The 22235-nt window shown below is 37.0% G+C and overlaps 1 protein-coding gene across 1 annotated transcript; it reads right to left on the reverse strand.

Annotated features, from left to right (window-relative positions):
- On the reverse strand, window positions 1–3946 carry CUNH15orf61 (chromosome unknown C15orf61 homolog). The gene is made up of 2 exons (XM_069098227.1): window positions 3525–3946; window positions 1–225 (listed from the first exon to the last, which is right to left on the reverse strand). The coding sequence occupies exons 1-2, from the start codon at window positions 3871–3873 to the stop codon at window positions 98–100; spliced, it is 477 nt and encodes a 158-aa protein (XP_068954328.1). The 5' UTR covers window positions 3874–3946; the 3' UTR covers window positions 1–97.
- Window positions 3947–22235: the final 18289 nt, after the last annotated feature.

Raw genomic sequence — 22235 nt, forward strand, 5'->3', positions numbered from 1 at the left:
TGTTTTTAGAAAGTTTTATTTTAAAGGAACAAAAATAAATATTACTTTTATACACATGAGAAAACCCACTAGCTGTTGTGCTCTGCAATGCACAGTTTTAATACATGGCACCTTCATCTTCTTTATTTAGAAAATAAACTGTTATTGGTCCATAACTGGTATGAACAGTCTCTGTGACTCTGGCAAATAACCAGGAGCCAAGTCCATATAATAAAGTTGGAATGCCTAGAAGAGAAATGAACAAATATCATTGACATTTGCTAAACATGTACACAATATTACATATACAGTAGAATACATAAGATAGTCCCAACCATCTAGGAGCTTCAAGTGAAAATTTTAACATTATCAACCAACCAATGCTAACATATCTAAAGCAGTGTTCAGGATATTAACTCATGTATGATTTCTTTGAATAAGCAATGTTGCTGAAAATTTTATAGGCCTAAAAATCTTTTTTTCTACCTATCTGAAAAGCTCAAAGTAGTTTACAAACACTAATTCATTTCATCACAATCCTTAGGAAGTAATTATATATTCCTACACAGAATGGTACATTTAATTATGCTAGATGAAATATCTTATTATTTATTAGTCTCAACACTTAAATTATCAAGGTTCTTTAGCTCTTTAACATAGACAATGAGACTGTTGGCTAAAATAATTTTTTAAATCAGACCAAATATCTGCCTTTAAACTTAAACCAAAAACAATTCTGAGAATTCTTCTATATTTTTGAGAAAAAATACTTATTTTATAACTGCAATTAAAAAACAATATTCTAGTTCAATTGATTTGAAAAAGAACTAAATTCTATAGATTTAATAAAAATATCTTTGGTCAAAATTTGAAAATTATTGGTGAGATTATTACCCATTTGGGATACCAGAAAATAAGCATATTATCCAGAGACACTTATTAAGCATTCCCATGCAAATGGCAATGAAACAAAATTCATTAAAGTGACAATTACTACCCTCTCTGACCTTATAATCTAAAATAGTTAACATGGATAAACATAAGATATAGATATATAAATGTATAAGTATGTGTTAGCATATTAAAATTTATATATAAAACATATTAAATATTACTTAAATGATTTTACATATTATCATATGTAGATACTTTTGGGGAGGGAAATAAAGCATAAACCACATGAGCTGTCAATTTGGAAAACTTTTTGCATCCAGTTAGTAGTAAAATCAATAAATTCACAGAAGTGGTTTTCATCCTTTTCTATAAGGTACATTTGACATGTGTGCTCCTAAGTGAACAGGGAACAACTCTCTGAGTTGTATAACTGTTTAGATACCTGCTAGAGAAGTTCCTTAATAAGGTGCTAGCTCCCTCTACCAATGACCATAATCACAGATCAGGTAAGAAGACATAGTCTGCCAGACTGGCCTACTCCTTGATAGAAGGAGGTCTCTTGAATGCTAAATTTCTGTTAAACAGATTTGGCCTCTTCCCATCCCAAATGATATTAGATTTATAATAGTACCTTTCAAAAATTATATTCAGCTTTTGGTCTAAACTAATCCCAAATCTTTGGCCATATGTCCTAACCTATTCTTTCTTACTTACATAGGGGTGGAAGGATTTTTTTTTCCTCCAACAGTAAGTAAACTCCTAGAAAGCAGAGGCTGTTGTGTTTTTGTCTTTGTATGTCAGCGTCTACCACTATCAAGTACTCAGCAGGTATTTACATGTTGTGCAAATCAATACAATCTCTGACTCTACAAGAGTCCTATTCCAATGCTTCACACCCTGCTATCATGATGACCCACAGAGACAATCCTGGATTCTGAACAACCATACAAGTGACCCATAAACTCCGGCAAGGCCTATCAAGCTGGAAACCCTTCACAATGTCCTCCCAATGGTTTAACATATATGTAGCTAGGAGCAGATGACGAAGGTTGGCCACCAAATGATAATTTTTTTTTTAAGCTACTACAACTTTTGGAAGACCTTGATGATTACTATTAGGGTATAGAATGGTTGCAACCTTCATCATTGGAGGAAATATCTATATTGACAAAATCATGGATCCCTGAAGTATTGAAGTATGTATTTTTTTAACTTAATCCTAAACTCAAATTTCTTTCAGGTCAGCCAAATATCCTTGAATTCAATCTCTGAAGATTGTAACAATCTCCCCCCCCCCCCATAAACACTGTCAGGCAAATAAGTAATAAAAATATTTTAAAAGTTCTTCATCTGCAGACTATACTTGGCAAATTATCTTCATTAATATCTGACAAAACCTAGGGCAGAGTTTGTGGAACACTATTTATGCACTTATCATAAACATACATATGCGATATTTAAATTTAATTAGCTATCAGGCTATAGCAGTATTATTAGCCCAGTATAGCTAATTAGATAGGTGTACTACAGTTTGCCCTAACATTTTCATGGCTCCAAAAGCCTGTACCTAAAGATGATTCCTGTTGATTGGTTTAAAACATCTTAAGGTTTATAAACTTTTCACAAACTGATAAAATCTGAATAGACACTAATCAATGTCACACTCCACTTAATCCAATAATGTAAGCACCTTATTGATAAGGATTTTTTCATTCTTTTTAGTTGTACCCCCAGCCCCTAGTAAAGGTGACCCCCACACAATAGGTTCTTAATACTTGTTGACTGATGAGTACCAAGTCACTCTCAGAATTCCCCAATATATGAAAACCTCACCAAAACAGAAGACAAAGCACAACGTACTAGATTCCTTTTTAATAAACTTTGTTAGAACAAAACTATCCAGTGAAATTAAAGATTAAAATCAATTAAAGATTAAAAACAAACTGCTGATACTTTATATCAACCTTCATTACCTTAGGGGTTTTTTATTCTTTTTTTTTGTATCACGGAACCCCTTTAGAAAGCTGATGAAGCCTATGGACCGTCTCTCAGGATGTTTTTAAATTCACGGAATAAAATTCGTAGGAAACTAGCTATATAGACAGTAAGATCCTTGAAGGCAGGTACTATATTGCCTTTATTTGAATCCCCAGGGTTCAGCACAGTGCCTGGCACACAGTAGACACTTACTACTTGCTTGTTGACTTTGACTTGCTGGTTATCAAAATGTTAAAAAAAAAAAAAAGAATCAGATCCACAGACCCTGTGCTCAGATCCTCTGATGGAGACGCACGTGGTTTTTAAGCTCTCCCTACTGTTTTTACAGGCATAGACAATGGGGATTACGAACGCTTCCCGCCAGGGAAGAAGTTGCTTTACTTCAAATCCACTTTTTCCTGGGGAGGGCTTCCACCCCGCCTCAGTGCCCACTCCCCATTCCTCTATGCACAATAAGGGAGAAGTAAGAGCCCGCCCCTTGGGAGGTGATGGGCAGGGCTGGGGCGGCACAGAGTGGAGAGGGCGGGGCTTGTTGCGCGAGGGCGGGGCAGTTCACCCGCACTCTCTTTCCCCCTCCCCCTCAAGGCAGCCCGACCCTTCTCCCTCTCCTTCCTCCCTCCTATTCCCTCTCCATCTCCTGACGCTTTCCTCACCGAGGTTGATGACTTTCAGCGCGGTGAAGAACTGGTCCTGCCGGTCCAGGTCCTGCCAGGGCGCCTTCGAACAGTGGTACTTGATGAAGGGGAAGCAGCCGGTGCGCAGGACATGGTAGTTGGCTCCCTGCACCGCCCAGTTGAAATGGGAGAGGCCGAACTGGTCGTTGTGCACAGCGCTATAGGGGACGCAGAACGATGTCCAGTGAGGCAGGCGCCGCTGCAGCAGGTGCTGGGTCAGCACCTCTGAGGCGCGGGGCTTGGGGTCTCGGGCCGAGGCGGCACCCCGGGGACTCAGCAGCAGCACCAGCCGCACGGCGGCCTCGTGAGCCCGCTTCAATAACTCCATGGGCGTCCCTCCCCCGGGAGCCACCCCTCCCCCGCCTCCGGGGACGAAGCTGTGGACTGCGCGTGCGCACAGCTAGCGAGCGTCTTCCCGCTCCCCCTTCCCATCCGTCCTTTGCTTGGCAGGGAAGTCTGCGCGCATGCGTAAAGGGTCGCCGCTCCCTAGGTGCTCCATTCGCGTAAGACCTGACCCTAGTCTCAAGCTAATGGCCTGCGCGCTCGCAGTTACTCTCACTCTCCTCGGAATAAGGGGAAAGCGACTTTAAGTCTGGGAGAGTCAGAGGACTCCTGCAACCTAGAGGAAAAAGGCAGGGCCTGTGAGGGAAGACCTCTCTCACCCCCGATAAAGGGGAAGGCAAAAGATAGGGGATTTGTAAAAAGATTGGGAGGAGTGGCCCTTTTCTTCGGCCTTTGAATGGCTTTCTACCTGGTGTCTGTGCCATCGCTAACACATCCAACCATCACCTGGACCCCTTGAAGTAGCTGTCAACAGCCTGTTAAAGACAGCAAACTTAAAGGCTTTCCACATTCTGGCTTCATACTACTCTTTCCAGCCTCATTTCAAGCTAATTGTTCTCATGCTAGCTCAGCCAACGAGCACTAACAATTATGTAATTAACAAGTCCGTGCAAAGCTAGGGATACTGTAATAGGTTAGGGATACAAAGACCAAAAGAAAACCCTTACCCTTCTTCAGCTGGGCAACAAGCCATAGAAAAATTTCTTAGTAAAAAGGACACCATCACTACTATTTCTGCCTTTATCTCTGCTTCTTTATTTGCATAGTGCCCAACTTCTAGATTCTAGACTCTAGAATATCATCCCCTATATCTGTCTGTTGCTATCTTCACCCATTTTTCAAGATTGGGCCCAAATCATTCCTTGACCCTGCTCCTTTTCCAGTCACTCCATCTAAACTCACATGTTCTGTGTACCTCTGTGGTATTTATCATATTCCAATATGCATTATTTTTTTGTGTGTTCCTATAACACCCCTCCTACATTGTAAGCTCCTTAAGGATAGTAATTTTTGTTTTTTATTGAGGCAATACGGCACAATGGGAAAAATAAAATAAAAACAATATGTGAGTGATAATCTGCAGTGAAGTTTCCCCATTCTGAAAAATCAAATCTAGAGTGACTTCAGTATCCACTAGGCCTAAGTTTAGAGGTCACCTGACCTTGCAGGAATCTGGGACTTAGAGCAATGGAGACCCTCCCCAGTGCCACCTCAGCACAAGATATGCCAAATAAGGATAAAACTGCCTTCTTGGCCTTGCATTGGATACCCACATTTTTCCATGTCCTTTGTCTCCAAGATAGATTCCTGGGCTTAGGTTGTGGGACGGCCTCCCTACCAATGAGAGTGAAGACCAGTTGGGGGGTTGGGTTTCTGCATTAGAAGGTTATATAACTATGGGCTTGCTTCTGCCTGTTCCTTTCTCCCTGGCAGATGCCATTTGATCGAAGGGGCAGAGGGCCCTTTCTCATGAGAAAGAATAAATAAACTTTTCTCTACTTTCCTAAGCAGTCTCCAAACTCATTTACTGTGCCATTGCACACAAAAGTCTAATCTGAGGACCTAATTTTAAGTTCTTCCTGTGTGGTGGGAGAATTTATTTAAACTCTGTGGCCCACAGATCTCTTATGTGTAAACAAATGAGGGAGGTTAGACTAGATGGCTTTGAGGTCTCATCCCTCTGTAGATCTGTGATCTTATCATTGGTTGGTACTTATCATATGAGATGTTTGTAAAGAGCTGTCTGCAAACTATAAAGTGCCCTATAAAGTCTGTTATCATTAGATACAGTTCATTGTATCATAGGCACTTAATAAATACATATGTAAGATGAATAAAAAAGTGTCCTCAGAGAGACTACTCTGATTAAATCCAAAGAAGATAAAAAGCCAGATGGGTCTTTATCTGGTGGGCCTTCTTTGATTGTAACTGTGTTGAGACTGTCTTCCCCGTGTCATCTTCAAGATAGCAAATCTCTCCTCATAAGATGAATTCTACCCTGGATCTGATTGATATCAAATGAAAGTTTGTGGGAGATCATAGCAATTGATTCCTGAAACTTAAAAATCCTTTATGGATCTACCTGTTTTCTTTTAATTCATTCTTTGTTGTTGTTGTTTTTAGTTTTGCTTTTTTTTGGAGGGGGGGAGGTACAGCTATTGGGGTTAAGTGACTTGCCCAAGGTCACAGGGCTAGTTTTTGTGTTAAGTGTCTGAGGCCGGATCTGAACTCTGGTCCTCCTGATTCCAGGGCCAATGCTCCATTCACTTTGCCACCTAGCTGCCCCTGTTGGTTTTTTTTTTAAACCCTATTTTGTTCTGTTTGTATTTTATATTACTGTTTTTTGTGATAGTGTTTATAGGAGTCTTTTGAGATAAGATACCTGCTTTGTAATGGAATGTTTCCCTAGCTTTGCCCTAAAACTGCCTTGTTCAAGCCTCCAAGGGGCAGGGGAAAAGAAATTGGTTTTTACATTTGGAGAATTTGTATTAAGTCTATACATTCACTCTATTTGTGCTGCTAAAATTCTTTTTCACCTTTTATTAGTGCAGAAAATGTTGGGAGAAGAATGTACAATATTGCCTTTTACCATTCACTGGTCTTTTCCTTTGGCTCAGTAGTCATCTCCTATTTAATAGTTTAATAGGATTATAGCTAGAAAGAGACCTTAAAGGTCCTCCACACCAATCCCCTAATTTCATATTTGAGGGAACTGAGATCCAGAGAAATGAAGGGACTTGCCCAAATCATACAGGTAACAAATGGCAGAGGCACAATTTGAAACCAAGTCCCTGTATTGGCAGCCACACTGGCATACCCAGGATGGCTGCTAGCACAGGTTCTTAGATCTGCTTTTCTAGGAAAGATGGCCATTTAAAGTGTCAACAATCTTTTTAAAATTACATTCACTAGTTTAGGGGAAAAGTCAGCACCCTGAACTTCAGAGAAAATACAAAGAAAATACAGACAGAAATAAAGACCAACAGACAGGACTCTTGACTGCCTGGATCAACTATATACTTTACATACATCTCTGGATGGAGAGAGCCTTTACATCTGAGCAGTTGGGGAGCTCTGAACATACAGCTATTTAGAATCTCAACCAGGGAATCACAAGATCCTTCTCATAAGTGAGCCCTCAAAGCAAAATACCAATTCAGAGTATAAAAACACTTCTCAGAGCCAGAGGACATCATAATTCTCCTGACTCTCTGCCTAATTAGAAATTAGAAAAAGGTGTGAAAGCCTTCCTACAAGCAAGCTTCCCCTAAGCAAGCTTCTCTTAATGGGCTCCACCAGAGGCCTACTAATGGGCAGAGAAGATCTTACACAGGTAACCTTATAGTCCACTAAGTCCAGGGCTTGTATACCTTCTATTGTGTCAACTGTCTGCTGTCTTGCATAGTTTAATGTGAACATTAAAAAGAAGTTTAACTGGGGGAGGAGGGGCAAAATATGACGGAGGGTTTGTTAATTACTATTGTTAATAATGGGCATCTATGTGTGTGGTACAATGGATAGAGCACCAGGCTTGCAGTCAAGAAGGCCTGAGTTGAAATTTGACCTCAGACACTAGCTGTGTGACCCTGGGCAAGTCACTTACCTCTGTTTGCCTCAGTTTTCTCATCTGTAAAATGAGCCAGAGAAGGAAATAGTAAACTACTTCAATATCTTTGCCAGGAAAACCCCAAGATGAAGTCATGATGAGTCAGACATAATTGAAACAAATGACTGAGCTACCACAGCAAATTCCTAATAATAATTTACATTCATATAGTATTTTACAATTTATAAGAGCTATCTCTTTTTACATATACAATAAGAGGCAAAAGACAGTTCCTGACATCAATTAACTTACAAATTGTTCTGGGTTTTGTCTACTTCATAAGATCATGTAAATCTAAGTTTCCTAAATATAAATCCTAAGTTTCTCTAAAACCATCCTCTTTATTGCTTCTTACAGCACAATAGTACTACTTTGCATTCATATTCCATACTTTGTTCAGCCATTTTTCAATTGATGAATGTTTCCATTTCTTTGTGGCCACAGAAAGAACTGCTATAAATATTTTCGTACATGTAGGATCCTTTACTCTTTCTTTGATTTCTTTGGTGGGAAAGGCCTAATGGTGGGTCAGAAGATAAGCATAGTTTAGTGACTTTTTGGTCATAGTTCCATATTGCTTTCCAGAATGGCTAGCCAATTTGCAGCTTTATTAACAGTGCTATCAGTGTGCCTGTTTCCCCACTGCTCCTCCAACATGTCTTTTGCTCATATTGCCAGTTTTGCCAATCTGACTGGTGTGGGGTGGAACCTCAAAGTTACTTAAAATGCATTTATCTAATCCTTAGTGATTAGTATTCATGTAACTATGTACAGCTTGGATATCTTCTTAGAAAAATGCCTGTTAATATCTTCTGACCATTTGTTAGTGGGGAAATTGCTCTTATTCTTATCAATTTGAAGCAGTTCCCTAATGCATCTTGAATGAGATTGTCAGAGAAACTCGATGCAAAGATTTTTCACAATTATCTATTTCCTAATTTTAGCCACATTCATTTTATTTGTACAAAATGTTTTTACTTTTGTGTAATAAAATTGTCCATTTTATCTTCAGTGATCTTCTCCTTTGATTGGTTATGAATTCTTTTACTATCCATAAATGTGAAAGATGTGAAATATATATATATATGTATATATATTATATAGATGGATGGATAGATATAGATATTTGTGGAAGTAACTAGGTGGCAAAGTGCATAAAGTGCTGGACTTGGAGTGAGGAAGACCTGAATTCAAATCCAGCCTCAGACATTTAGTAGCTGTGTGATCCTGGGAAAGTCACTTAACCTTTTTCGGTCTCAGTTTCTATATCTGTCAAATGGAGATGATCAGAGCACCTGGGTTGTCGTGAGGATCAAAACAGACAACACATGTAAATTGTTTTACAAACCTTAAAACACTATACAAATACTAGCTATTATACATTTTGTAGTTATTTTAAATGGAATTTCTCTTTCTATATCTTCCTGCTGGGTTTTATTGGCAATATACAAAAATTCTGATGATGTATGACTATTTATAATCTACAACTTTGATAAAATTATTTCAATTAATTTTTTATCAAACTTGCTGATTCTCAAAAAATATTTGCAAAAAATAGTAATTTTTTTCTTTTTTGCCTATGCTATTCCACTCAATTTATTTTTCTTGTTTATTATTATAGCTAGTATTTCCAGCACTATATCAAAATAGTATTGATGATAATGGATACCTGTGCTTTTCCTGTGGATTTATTGGAAAGGTCTCTAGTTTAGCCCAATTACATGTAATACTGGTTCTTGATTTTAGAGAGACCCTACTTATATTATGGAAAAGTCTGTATATTCCTTTATTTTATAGTATTTTTTTTTAAACAGGAATGAATTTTATATTTTGTCAAAAACTTTATTCTGACTATTGATATAATCATATAATTTTTATTTTTGTTATTAATATGGTCTATTATGTTGATAGTTTTCCAAATATTGAACCAGCAGCCCCATTCCTCATATAATTCCAACCTAGTCATAATATATAATCTTTGTGATATGTTACTGTAGTCAATCTCCTTATATTTTGTTTAAAAAATTTGCATCAGTGTTTGATAAGGATATTTATAGTTTTATTTTTCTGTTTTGATTCTTCCTGTTTAAGGCATCAGAACATAATTTATATCATGGAAGGAATCTGGTAGGATCCTTTTTTCCCTTTAAAAAATTATAATATTGGTATTGTTCTTTGAATATTTTATAGAATTTACTTATAGATCTAATTCATTCTGGGTTTTTCATTTATGGCTTGTACAGTTTTTTTTTTTTTCCTGGGATTAGGTTATTTTAATTCTCTACTTGTTGTTCTGGCAATCTGGGCATTTACATTTTTAAAAATATTAATATTTTTTAAAGTTTTTAGTTTTATAGGCATATAATTAGGTAAAATAGGTTTTTAAAAAATAATTTCTTTTCTCAATTTGTTATAAATCCTCCTTTTTCATTATTGATATTGGTCATCTGCTTTTCCTCTTTTTAAAAATTAACTTAGCTAATAATGGTTATCTTTTGTAATTGTTTAAAAAATGCCTCCTAGTTTTATTTATTGAGTGAGGGGTTTTCTTTTTGCTTTCGATTTTGTTAATCTCTTTTTTGGTTTAAAAACTTCTACTTTATTTGTTTAACTTGCTAGATTTAAAAAAAATTTTTTTTAAAGAGATGCCCAGCTCTTTAATTTGTTCTTTCTTTTATTGATGAAAGTGTTTAGAGTTATAAATTTTCCTCTAGTACTGCTTTGGTTGCTTCCCACAAATTTTGGTATATTGTTTTCATTGTCATTATCTTTAATGAAATTATCACTTCTGTGATTTGTTGTTTGACCCACCAATTCTTTATGATTAAATTATTTACTCTCTGGTTAATTTTTTTATCCTGTCTTCAATGAAATATTTAATTATTCTTCATAGAAATATTTAAAATTCTTTATGAAATTTAATTTTTATTTCATCATGCCACCACAATGTAAAGAAAGTATTTAATATCACTATTTTTCTTGCATTTTTTGTAAGGTTTTTATGGTTGATTTTTGTAAAAGTGTCATGCATAACTGAGAAATTTGTATACTTATTTATTTTCCCATTCAATAATAACTAAAAGTCTGTCATATCTAACTATTCCAAAATTCTAAATCTTTGGCTTCTTTCTTGTGCATTTCTTAGTTACATCTGTCTAGGCTTGATTGGAGTATGGTGATATCTCCCATTGTTTTATTTTTACTGTTTCTCCTTGTAAATCATTTAGATTTTTCTTTCAGTATTTAGATGCTATGCCGTTTGGTGGATATGTTATAGATTGATATTAATTCACTTTCTGTGGTACATTTCAGCATAATGTAGTTTCCTTGTTAATCTGTTTTAATCAAAGCTATTTTTTCTATTGTCTAAGATTATGATTGCTACTCCTGCCTTTTTAACTTCAGCTTAAGCATAATAGATTTTGCTCTAGCTATTTAACTCTATTATTCTTTAATAGTGTTTCTTTGTAAGCAACATAGTTTCTGCTTTTTAAATCAATTTGCTACGTTTTTCTATTTTTATGAGTGGTTTCATCCCCTCCACACTTACAGTTATGATTATTACTTGTGTATTTTCCTGTACTATTTTCTCTTAACCTTTTTCTTCTCCTTGCTTCCAGCCCGCACTTTACAAAGAATAAAGTGGTGAATGAGGAATGTCCTTAGCACCAGGTCTCTATGCTTGATAGGATTTGCTTCTGTTTTTGACCCCACCCCTCTTATCTTTCCCTTGGCTGGGCCCCCCCTCCCCCCTCCCCCCAGGAATGAGTACTTACCTTTTCTTTTTTTTTTCTTTAAAGCCCTCTTCCTTATCTATTCTCTAAGGTTAGTTTGTTTTGCTTATGACTAATACTTCCTTAGATCTGCCCCTCCTCTTATTCCCCTCTCTTCATTCTCCTTATTTCTTCCAGTTTCCTGTTGAGTGAAATGTATTTTCTATACCAAAATTTGTGCATGTGTAGTCTATCCTCCTTTGACTAGTTCAGTTGAAAGTGGGGTTCAGGTGTCACCTACTCTTTCCCCCGCTCCCATCCCCCATCATAGTACTGAATGTTTGATAGTGACAGCAGTGGTCGTGGTAGAGATCTTGATGTTCTGGCCAAACAAGCCTACTTGATCTTTCCTCTTTGTTATCTTTTATCTCTCCATACTTTTATACAGTCTGTCCCCCGAGGCTTGGAATGTTCTCTCTCTTTACCTCTTCTTTTCAAGTCCCAATTCACTTGCCACTTCCTACAACGAGACCTTTCCTGATTTTCCCCAGTTGTCATTGCTCTCTTCTCCCTATTACTTTGTTTTTTATTTGAATCCTCACATAGAATATAAGCTTCTTGAGAGCAAGTACTGATCCCTAGCACCTAGCACAATGCCTGATCTATCAAAAGAATGTCATATATTAATGAATAAATGAATGGAATAAGGATCAGAATGAAAATGATGGCCAGTAATTACATATCTGCTTTTAAGAACTGATTTTGAGAATAATCTTTTGGCAGGAAATCAAGGAAACTAGAACTATAGTTTGCCATCCTCAAGGAGCCCTGAAGTCAAAACAAGTGAAAAACAAGTCAAAACAATACATTATAGAATATGCTGAGGACTATGAAGCCTGGACCAAAGATACAGTAGAGTCAGCAGGTGTCTTTTCTAGTACACTCTTATAAAACCACCAAGAAGAACCCCATTGGCTTCCCTTTGTACTGGCTAATATTTGGGTAAGAACTGTTTGCCTATTGATCTGAGCTTTGGAACCTCAGAAGATGGAGAGAATATGAAGACTCACTACTAGTACATCTCTATTGTGAGATCCATTGAAAGAGACCCAGGATCCATGGCCATAATAAGCTCTAGTTTCTAGGCTCATGACTTGTAAACATCTCCACTAGGTTTATACATCATATTATGATGATAAATAATATAAACATTTGAGTTCAGCTGGTAAATACCCACTGAGACTGTGCAGTGAGATATAACAATGAGATAATGTAAACTTGTGAGGCTATTGCTAGAAAATTGCCTTCTTTGTCTGTTGCCCTATGAACCAAGTAGGCACTGGTCAGTAAGTGGGGATTTGGGTAATGTGTAGGAGAATGCATGCACCTGCCTCAACTGGCCCCCATTGAGGCTTAGGGGGAACCCTTAGGGGAATCTGAATGCACAAGCTGGAATGCTGTGCATTCCTTGATTAGCCCCCATCAATGCTTGGGGAGGGAGAATCAGTGTCTGCCTCAGCCAGCCCCTGTTGAGGCTTAGGGGACCTGTTGGAGTTGTAGCTCCTACTATATTTTAGTCCACCCTTTTGAGAAGAATGATTAGGGAAGCTGTGGGACTTGATGCTCCCGTCATCAGCAGCCCTCTTAAGGAGACTAGGCTAGAATAAAGTAAGCTTATTTAACTCCTTATTATAACTCCATTCCTGTCTTCCTATTTGCCCCATCAAGAGCGAACCTGTGCTAGAACACCTGCTAGTAGCCCTCCTGTGTCTCCTAACACCTGGCATGGTTGGTGTTACCTGTGAAACAGGATTGATTTCAATCCTAATACTTTAGCTTTAAAGGTGCAGGCTTTCTGCCCCTTTTCCAGTCACTTGGTCAAGTAGTTAATCTCTATTTAAAGGAACCTTTAATCATTTTATAATGGAAATAGTCACCTTCAAATTTCTCTTTTGTGAGATCAAGTTTTCTGAAAGTGTGTTTTGGGTGGGGGCCAGGGGAGAAACATACGTATAGTTTCAGTAGATGCAGATTTGTCATTTACTGTACAATAAAGATTAATTTACTTCTTCCTCTATACCCCTTCATCCTCATGGAGATTATCTGAAAGAAAGCATGCAGAATAGGGAAGTTTGAAGCCTTTGCTTTGTAAAATCAATTGTGTGTTGAGCACAGGAATGCATCTTATACAGAGGTTAGTTTCTAAGGTCAGTTTTTAAGACAAAAATCTAGTCAGAATTTACCTCAAAAATCCTTTAAATTGCCTGGTTCAGAAGATGGGAAGTTTGACTAACTCATAGATGCCACAATCATCCCCCACATCCTGGGCCATCACCAGTCATTCTAACTTTCGTCTTGCTGGAAATCTGGAAGACTGTGCATTTCTGTCTCACTTAAATCCAATTCATGCACATTCAGGACATCCCATGATGCCACTGGTCTACTTAAAAAACAAAGGACAAACAACAGAAACTAAAAAAATCTTATCTGGATATCTCTTAAGCATCTTGAACTCAATATTTCCATAACAGAACTCACAATCTTTCTCATCAAATCCACTATTCTTCTGAACTTCCCTATTACTATTGAGGGTACCACCATATTTCCAGTCACACATTGGAGTCATCTTTGACTCCTGACTCTCACCCATCTCACATTTTGAAATGATTTCCAAGTTTTGTCGATTCTACTTTCTCTATACACAAATGGCCACCATCCTAGTTTGGGTCCTTATCACCTCTCAATCAGATTTACAATTGCCACCTAATTCATTTCCCTGTCTCCAGACTCTCTCCTCTATTATCCATCTTCTGTACAACTGCTACAGGTATATTTTTAAAATACAGGTCAGACTGTGTCATCCCCTTGCTCAGTAAACTCTAGTAGCTCAAATACAATACTCCTCTGACAAGTGATTTAAAGCTCTCACAGCTTGACCTTTCATGATCCATTCCTTCCTCTAGCAGCTAGTGCCGCTTACACAAATTACTTTGCATTTTGATGGCATGTATTTGGTAAATGCACCTGTCTTCCCCAAAAGAATATAGCTTTTTTGAAAGCAGACTTTCATTTTTGTTTCTGTATCCCTTATTCCTAGTACAGTATTTGGCACATACTGGGTATATAATAAATGCATGCTGATTGATTGCAAAGCTTTTCTTGCAACCTGTTGCTATTGATAGGCAAACATTTAGTCTTCCAGCCACAAGTTTAATGCCTTTTAGTGTTCACTATTTGTAATTAGCTAGAACTAACATTACTTTCTTATTCTGATGGAACCTAATTTAAAGGGGAAATTACTGTCCCTACCACATGAAAGGCCAAATTGAGGAGAATGAAGAGTTGAGAAAGAGCTTGAACTGTGGGAAAGATTTTCTTTACAATGTTGATGTTCAAAACAAATTATAGCTGTCTCCCTACCCTTTACCTCCTTTATGAATCAGCAACAAGGAAGGTCGTGGCAGGCTGGTTCCTTCCCTAAGGGCAGACCTGGTTTTCCAATGCCCAGTTTAAGCAAACCCTCCCCAACTTCTCATCCCTCTAATCACAAAGGTTCTAGCCAAGGCTGCTATATCATGGAACATTCATAGTCTCTTTGTTCAATGAGAAAATTACAGACTTTTCTAGGGTTGTGGCCGGGACTCTGAGCTCCACCAGGGAATTGGGCTGATAGCTAAGAGAAAGAAAGGATGAGGGACCCAGAGCATAGAAAACCCAAGGAACTTTCATTGATAGTGGATTCCAGGGTTCAAACTCCAGAGATCTGTTCTTTCTGCTCAGCAAAAGGGAAGGAGGAAAAAAAGGAGGGAGCGGCCATGGTGCAAACAGGTCATTGGCCGGGGGAGATATCACTATAACTAATAAGTATAGTTGTATTTTCTTAAGTTAAATGCCAGTACATGTCACTGTACTATAATTGTTTTAAATTCATACTTGTTTCTTCCTCAAATTAAACATATTCACTTAGAGTAAAAGACTAGTTCACAATTTAAATTAGAGCCAAGGCTATACAAGATGCAGATAAAATATGGCTCTCACCTATAGCTTAATATTAGCAATAAGATTCCCAAAAAGCAATATGAAAACAAGAATATTCCACAACAGGAAAGGTACTTTGTCCCTCTATCCCAATATTCTGTCTTTGACAGCAGTTCCAAAGTAATTTTGTGGGGGAACATGGTAATGTGGTTATTTTGTGTTATCTCTTTTATATTGTCTTGGAAAGTATATTCATGCAAGTTGCCCCTAAAAGCCCTTTAGGCCTATATAATGGACATGTAAGATCTTGGGGCCAAATGTAATGTTAATGATATTTAAGATTCCTCCCCCCCCCCCATTAATAGACCTCACCCATTAAGGGAAGCTCCTTGCTTAAGGGAGGATTGCTTGTAAGTAGGCTTTCATACCTTTTGTTAATTTCTAATTAGGCACTGAGTCATAAGGGTTGTGATGTCCTCTGGCTCTAGAAAGGGTATATCTACTCTGAGGTTAGCATTTTGCTTTGGGGCTCACTCATTGGAAGAATGTTCTTGTGATTTGACCAGATGAGACTCTGGGTAGTCATTAAGGAGCACCTCCCCTTTCCTCCTCCCTCCCCCATCCCAGGTTTGAAAAACCCAGATGTTGGTGCTTCTCTCTCTGGTAACTATGTATGTATTACCTTGGTCAGACAGTTGGATCTATCTGTTGATCTGTACTAATTTCTCACATAATTAAAAGCCCTGTCTGTTGGTCTTTATTTCCCTGCTTGTATTTTCTTTGTATTTTCTCTGTCTGTATTTTCTCTGAAGTTCAGGGTGCTGACCCTTCCCCCTGAACTAGTGAATGTAATTAAAAGAAGATTATTGACCAAAAAAATATTTTTTTTTATTACATAAGCCTCAAAAGAACAGTTCAATCTGTTCTCAGTCATCTCTAGTACCAATTGAGGCAAACCAGACTAGAGTTAAGAGAAGCAGGTTTGCATACCACTCTGCCCTTATTAGCTATGTGGACTTGGACAAGCCAATTTATCCTCTGCTCCTTAATCTTCTCATTTGTAAAATGAAGTCATCTGGACTTGATGACATCTTTGATAGGACCAGCATTTCTTTGACAGCAGTTTCTTTCCTCCTACCCACAATATAAGGAGGCTTTATCTAAAAGAAGAAAAAGCTGTCCCTGGAACCTAGATTGGCCCCAACTTCCCTGAATCAGCTTCCTTCTCTGCTCTCCTTTATTCCCAGCCAACAGGGGGTATGCTTAAGACAAAATTGTCCCTGGGACTTGATTGGCCATGGCTTCCCTAACTCAGATTTCTGGTCATCTAAGGACACAAAAAGTCCCAACCATGCAGTATCTGGACCCTAGAGACTTGATGGATTTTTGAAGCCCAAATGGGTAATGACAGAAAGTGTTTCTGAGAGGGGCCAAATTCAGAGAGTCAAAATGCCCCTCTAGCACCGGTACCAGTGTTGGGATCACCTGGGATCAAATTTGGGCTCAGATACTTAGCACCACACCCAGAAATAACTGGCCATGTAACCCTGAGCAAGTTACTTAACCCCAATTGCTTTTTAAAAAATGCCTCTCTATCCTTGTTTCATATCCTTTTTGTGTTAGAGCAAAGTGAATATCCATTTTGTTAAATGTTCAGTGACTTTGAGTGGCTCATTTTAGCCTAATATTGAATCTCAACTAAGACAGTACTGGTATTAGAGGCTCTGACAACTCTTTTTAAAAAAATTATATTACTTTTTTTTCTTTAAGTATTTCCCAATTATATGTAAAAAAAAATAACAATCATTTTTTAAGATTGTGAGTTCTAAATTCTCAACTTCCTACCTCCCACGCCTCCCCCCTCCTTGAGAAGGTAAGCATTTTGATATTGATTATACATGTGAAGTCATGCAAAGCACGTTTCTATATTAGCCATGTTGCAAAAGAACACACAAACAAAATAAAATAATAAGGTTTTTAAAAGTGTAGTTCAATCTGCATTCAGATCTAACAACTTCTAAGGTCATTTCTAGCTTTGTCATTTTGTGAGCTAAATTTGTAAAATTTTGTTTGAAGGAGCAATTTCTGTATATAAGAACTAGGTAATTGCAAACTTCACTTCCCCCCTAATTTTTAAAATGTCCTTCTGAATAAATACACCAATATCCATTTCAGGCTTGAAGTTTGTGCAGATTATAAGATCCTGAATCTTATATTTTAATGGAAATAGCAGATGACAAACAAATTGGCTGGGTATGAATAATGCTGCTGCTATGACGATGTTCACATTACTCCCATCCAGCATCTCCGTGAACCACAACTTGTGGTTCAGCTCTTTCTTTTTATCCCTTTTTGCTATTTCTAATAAAATAAGATGTTAAAGCTAACTATATGCTCTATTAATTATATGAAGGTGAACTTGAGTCATATTTGTTACTGAAGATGATTAATAATTACCAGTCCTGCACACATTTCTAGTGCATTACAGTAAATAAACAGGGTACATTGTTGGGTAGTAATTGATTAATTAGCACATTCATCCTACACAGCTCAATGGTCTAAGGATGCTGAGTTTGAGATATTGCTCATAATTATTACAAGAAACAAATCTGTTCCATTTCTCAGTTTATTCTTCTGTACAGTTCTTTTATTCTCCATAAATCGAATGTTTAATGGTTCAAAACCTCATAGGTTTTATTCAGATAAATCAAATCATGAATAATTGCTAGTCACAATCCCAGAATTTTGTTTTTGTGTGACCTAGAGTGAAAACTTTTACATGGTTAATTTTGACATTAGGTCTGCTGCAAATACTGTAACAATAGGGCACTTCCCTACTATGCCCAAGATGCTCATTGAGCACCTATGCACCACAGGGACACTGGGATCTCATTTGCTGCTCATCTACATCAAAGAAGCTCAGGATTGCAAGTGTCATCAGGTTGACACTTCTCAGCACCAAGCAGATATACTGTGTCATCTTCAGAGAAGTATAACAGCATGTTATCAGTCACCAGTTTTGCCGTGCTATAATTTAGTTGCTTTTAGTTTGTTGGAGGCAGCATGGTATGTTGAGAAGAATGAAACTTGGTCATTCCCCAGTTGTCAAATGGTCAAAGGATATGAACTGAGTTTTTGGATGAAGAAATCAAAGCAACCTGTAGTCATATGAAAAAATGCTCTAAGTAGCTATTGATTAGAGAAATGCAAATTAAAACATCTCTGAAATACCACCTCATACATATTAGGTTGGCTAATATGACAGAAAAGGAAAGTGATAAATGTTGGAGAGGATGTGGGAAAATTGGGACACTGATGCACTGTGTGTGGAGTTGCGAACTGATCCAGCCATTCTAGAGAACAATTTGGGACTATGCCTGTAGGGCAAACTGCACAAATGTGCAGCAATACTTTTGATCCAGCAATACCACTACTATGTCTGTATCCCAAAGAGATCATAAAAAAGGAAAAAGGACCTACATGTGCAAAAATATTTATAGCAGCTCTTTTTATGGTGACTAAGAATTGGGAATTGAGGGGATGCCCATCAATTCAGGAATGGCTGAACAAATGGTGGTATATAAATGTAATAGAATACTATTGTGCTATAAGAAATGATGAGCAGGTGGACTTCAGAAAAACCTGGAAAGACTTACATGAAGTGATGCAAACTGAAGTGAGCAGAATCAGGAGAACACTGTACACAGTAACAACAACATTATTCGATGATCAAATATGATTAACTTAGCTATTCTTAGCAATACAATGAGCCATGACAATTCCAAAAGACTCATGATGAAAAATGCTATTCACATTCAGTGAAAGAACTGATGGAGTTCGATTGCAGATCAAAGCATACTATTTTCACTTTTTTTCTTTTTCTTTTCCCTTTTGGTCTGTTTCTTTTTATACAATATGACTAATATGGAAATATGTTTTATAAGATTGCACATATATAACCTTTATCAAATTGCTTACCATCTTAGGGAGGGGAGAAATTTGGATCTCAAATTTTTATTTAAAAATAAATGTTAAAAATTTCCTTTACATGTAATTAGAAAAAATACAATACTATTTAAAAGAAATAAAAAAGAATGAGACTTGGAGCCAGGAGGTCAGAGGTTTTGCCTCAGCTCTGCAATCCATAAACAATTTTGACTTTTGGAAAGTCATAACCTCTTGGGGCCTCAGTTTCCTTTTCTACAAAATGAGGTGGGGGGGTCTAACTAGTTTATCTTGACAGGATCATGGATCACATATCAAGAGCTAGAAGGATATTTATAGGCTATTTAGTGCAACCATCTAATTTTGCAAATGAGAAAACTGAGTCCTAGAGAGTCAGTTAATAAACATTCATTAAGAGCCTACCATGTGGGGCAGGTAGGTGGCGCAGTCAATAGAGCACCAGTCCTGGAGTCAGGAAGACCGGAGTTCAAATGCTACTTCAGACACTTAATACTTACTAGCTGTGTGACCTTGGGCAAGTCACTTAACCCCAAATGCCCTGCCTCCTCCCCTCCAAAAAAGACCAAAAAAAAAAAAGAGCCTACCATGTGCCAGGCACTGTGCTTACTTAAGCACTAGGGACAAAAGAAGGTACAAGACAGTTCTGTTCTTAAGGAGTTCACAGTCTAATGGGGGAGACAACATGTAAACAATTATATACTCCCTCAGAATCCTTAAAATCCTTGTGATATGGCTACAGATGGTAAAGAGAAACAAAAATGCAAAAAAAAACAAAAAACAAAACCCAACCCAATAACATTGTCAAAGAAAACCAGAGAAATCAAGCATGTAGATCTAGGTAATGTGGTTTTGCTTACACAAGTTCAAAGGAATATGGATTACAAAGTAATTAGACATATTGTAGCTACCACTGAGGGAGGAAATAAATCCGAATCTCTTTATATTATTCAAATTCAGCCAGTATTTTAATTTTGAATTTCTATTGGAATCAAAGATGTTATTTTTCTGACAGGATTATGCAACCCTGATTTTGTCATGACAAGACTTCTGAGTAATGTTGCAATAAGTTATGTTGTTGTTGTTTTTTTTAAACCAGAAGCAACAGCTATTTTAATGCAATAATTTCTCAATGTCTTAGCTATTCAGTATGCTTTATATCAGTTTGTTAAATAAAAAAGACGCAGAAAATGTAGCATCACATTTCTGAGAGCTCTTTTTTTTTTCCAGAGTGAAAATGGTAGAAAACAGAATGCGAACATTTGATAATAAAAAAGAATTACTTGATACACAATTTATGTGGCCATAAATTTTTCAATGTTATGTTTTGGGTCCTCTTATAAACATAACAAAAGTTGTTTTTACCAACAGATTTTTAAACAGCAGGGACATGCTTGTTATTTACTGTTTTGGTATCTTTCCCTCATTTACATAAATACCCCAGAAACCAGCAGTTTAAAACTAATAAAAGCCAGGGCCCTCCATCAAGTGTAATAAAGTTTCACAACCATGAGTTAGACTGTTACAGTGAAAAATAAACCTATATATGTGGTTATGAAGAGCTTTTTGGGGAAACTGTATAATCACATTTCAAAGTTAGAACTTCCCTTTGAAGCAGTAAGGTAATAATAATACTTAACATTTATGCAAAACACTCCATCTTCTAAACACTCTCCCAGCATAAGCTAATTAATCTCTAAGGCTTCCCTAAGGAGCAGGTATTATGATCTGCCATTTTACTAGATAAAAAATTGAATTAGAAATGTCCAGGACACTAAGAGAGAAAGCCCCAGCTTGACTTCACCAGCAGGAGTTCTGATGTCCAGACCTTCCTGGTTTAGAACGTGGGACACTGAGTGGTCAGTGCTTTAAAGCCTCAAGAGTCTTCTCTGTGCCCCTCTCTCCCCTCTATGTCAAGTCATTCACTGGTTAAGCAAAGTAGTGAGTTTTCCAGGAGTTATCCATATAAGTAGTTCTCAAACTTTAAAAAAAAATCTCAGGAATTCTTTCCATTCTTAAAAATTATTAAGGACCTCCAAATAAATTTTTTTAATATGGGTTGTATATAATAATGTTTACCATATTAGAAATCAAAACTGATCAGTTTTAAAAATATTTGTTAATATATTTACAATAACAGTAATAAAGTAATTACATATTAACAAATAATAGTTTTAATGAAAAATAATTAATTTTCCAAAACAAAAACAATTTAGTGAAGTCTCATTCTTTTACATACTTTTGCAAATCTCTTTACTGTTTGAATTAATAGAGAAGACAGCTGGATTCTTCTACTTCTACATTCAGTTCATTGTGATACTGTTTTGGTTGAAGTACATGAAGAAAATCTGACCTCACATAGATAGACAATTGGAAAAGGGAGGAATATTTTAATAGGCAAATAATATCTTAATTGCATTATGAAAATAGTTTTGACCCCAGAGATCCCTAAAAGGGTCTTGGGGATGTCTAGGGGTCTATGGGTCATACTTTGAAAACAGCTGCTCTAGGTAACTTCCTTAGGTCTCTGACCTGACTGGTGCCCTTCCAGTTGCAGACAGTTTGGAGTAAATTGGAATTTCACATGTAGAGAAGAAACAGCCATACAATCCCAATGAGATCCAACTCTTAAATGTGTAAAAAAAATCCACATTGCTTTCTCATCCACATCTCTCTTCCCCCCCAATCCCCTCATCATCTTGGCAATTTAATTTGATTATTTCCCAAATAAGATTTACTATGATTAGACATGTTTTCAAGAGTTGAACAAATCTGTTATGCACATTAAAGCCAGAGGAACAGTAAAATAAAACTAATGAACATTTACAGCTTTGGAAATATAATTAATGTATGGTTGAAGAGTTCTGAAAGATAAACATTTCAATGTTAAAATACTTATTACCTTCCCCATAGGGACAGTCTTGAGAATTAATGAGATAACAAATGTAAAGTGCTTTGAGCTCTTTAGAAGGTAGGTGCTGAATGAATACAAATGATTATTAATTATTATGATTATTGCATGGTTGCTAATTCATTCGTTGTGATAAAATACATATCTTTATACCTGACATATCTGTAAAGCACTTA

The sequence above is a fragment of the Petaurus breviceps genome, unplaced genomic scaffold, assembly GCF_028583685.1.
Source record: "Petaurus breviceps papuanus isolate PSGF00001 unplaced genomic scaffold, PetGlider_PUasm1.0 37, whole genome shotgun sequence".
NCBI lineage: Eukaryota > Metazoa > Chordata > Mammalia > Diprotodontia > Petauridae > Petaurus > Petaurus breviceps.

Excerpts from the sequence above, each read along its gene's own strand:
- CUNH15orf61 (XM_069098227.1), bottom strand. The coding sequence starts at position 3,873 with ATGGAGTTATTGAAGCGGGCTCACGAGGCCGCCGTGCGGCTGGTGCTG. Across the intron at positions 226-3,524 it reads GCTGAAAGTCATCAACCTCG|GCATTCCAACTTTATTATAT; the intron begins GTGAGGAAAGCG and ends TTTCTCTTCTAG.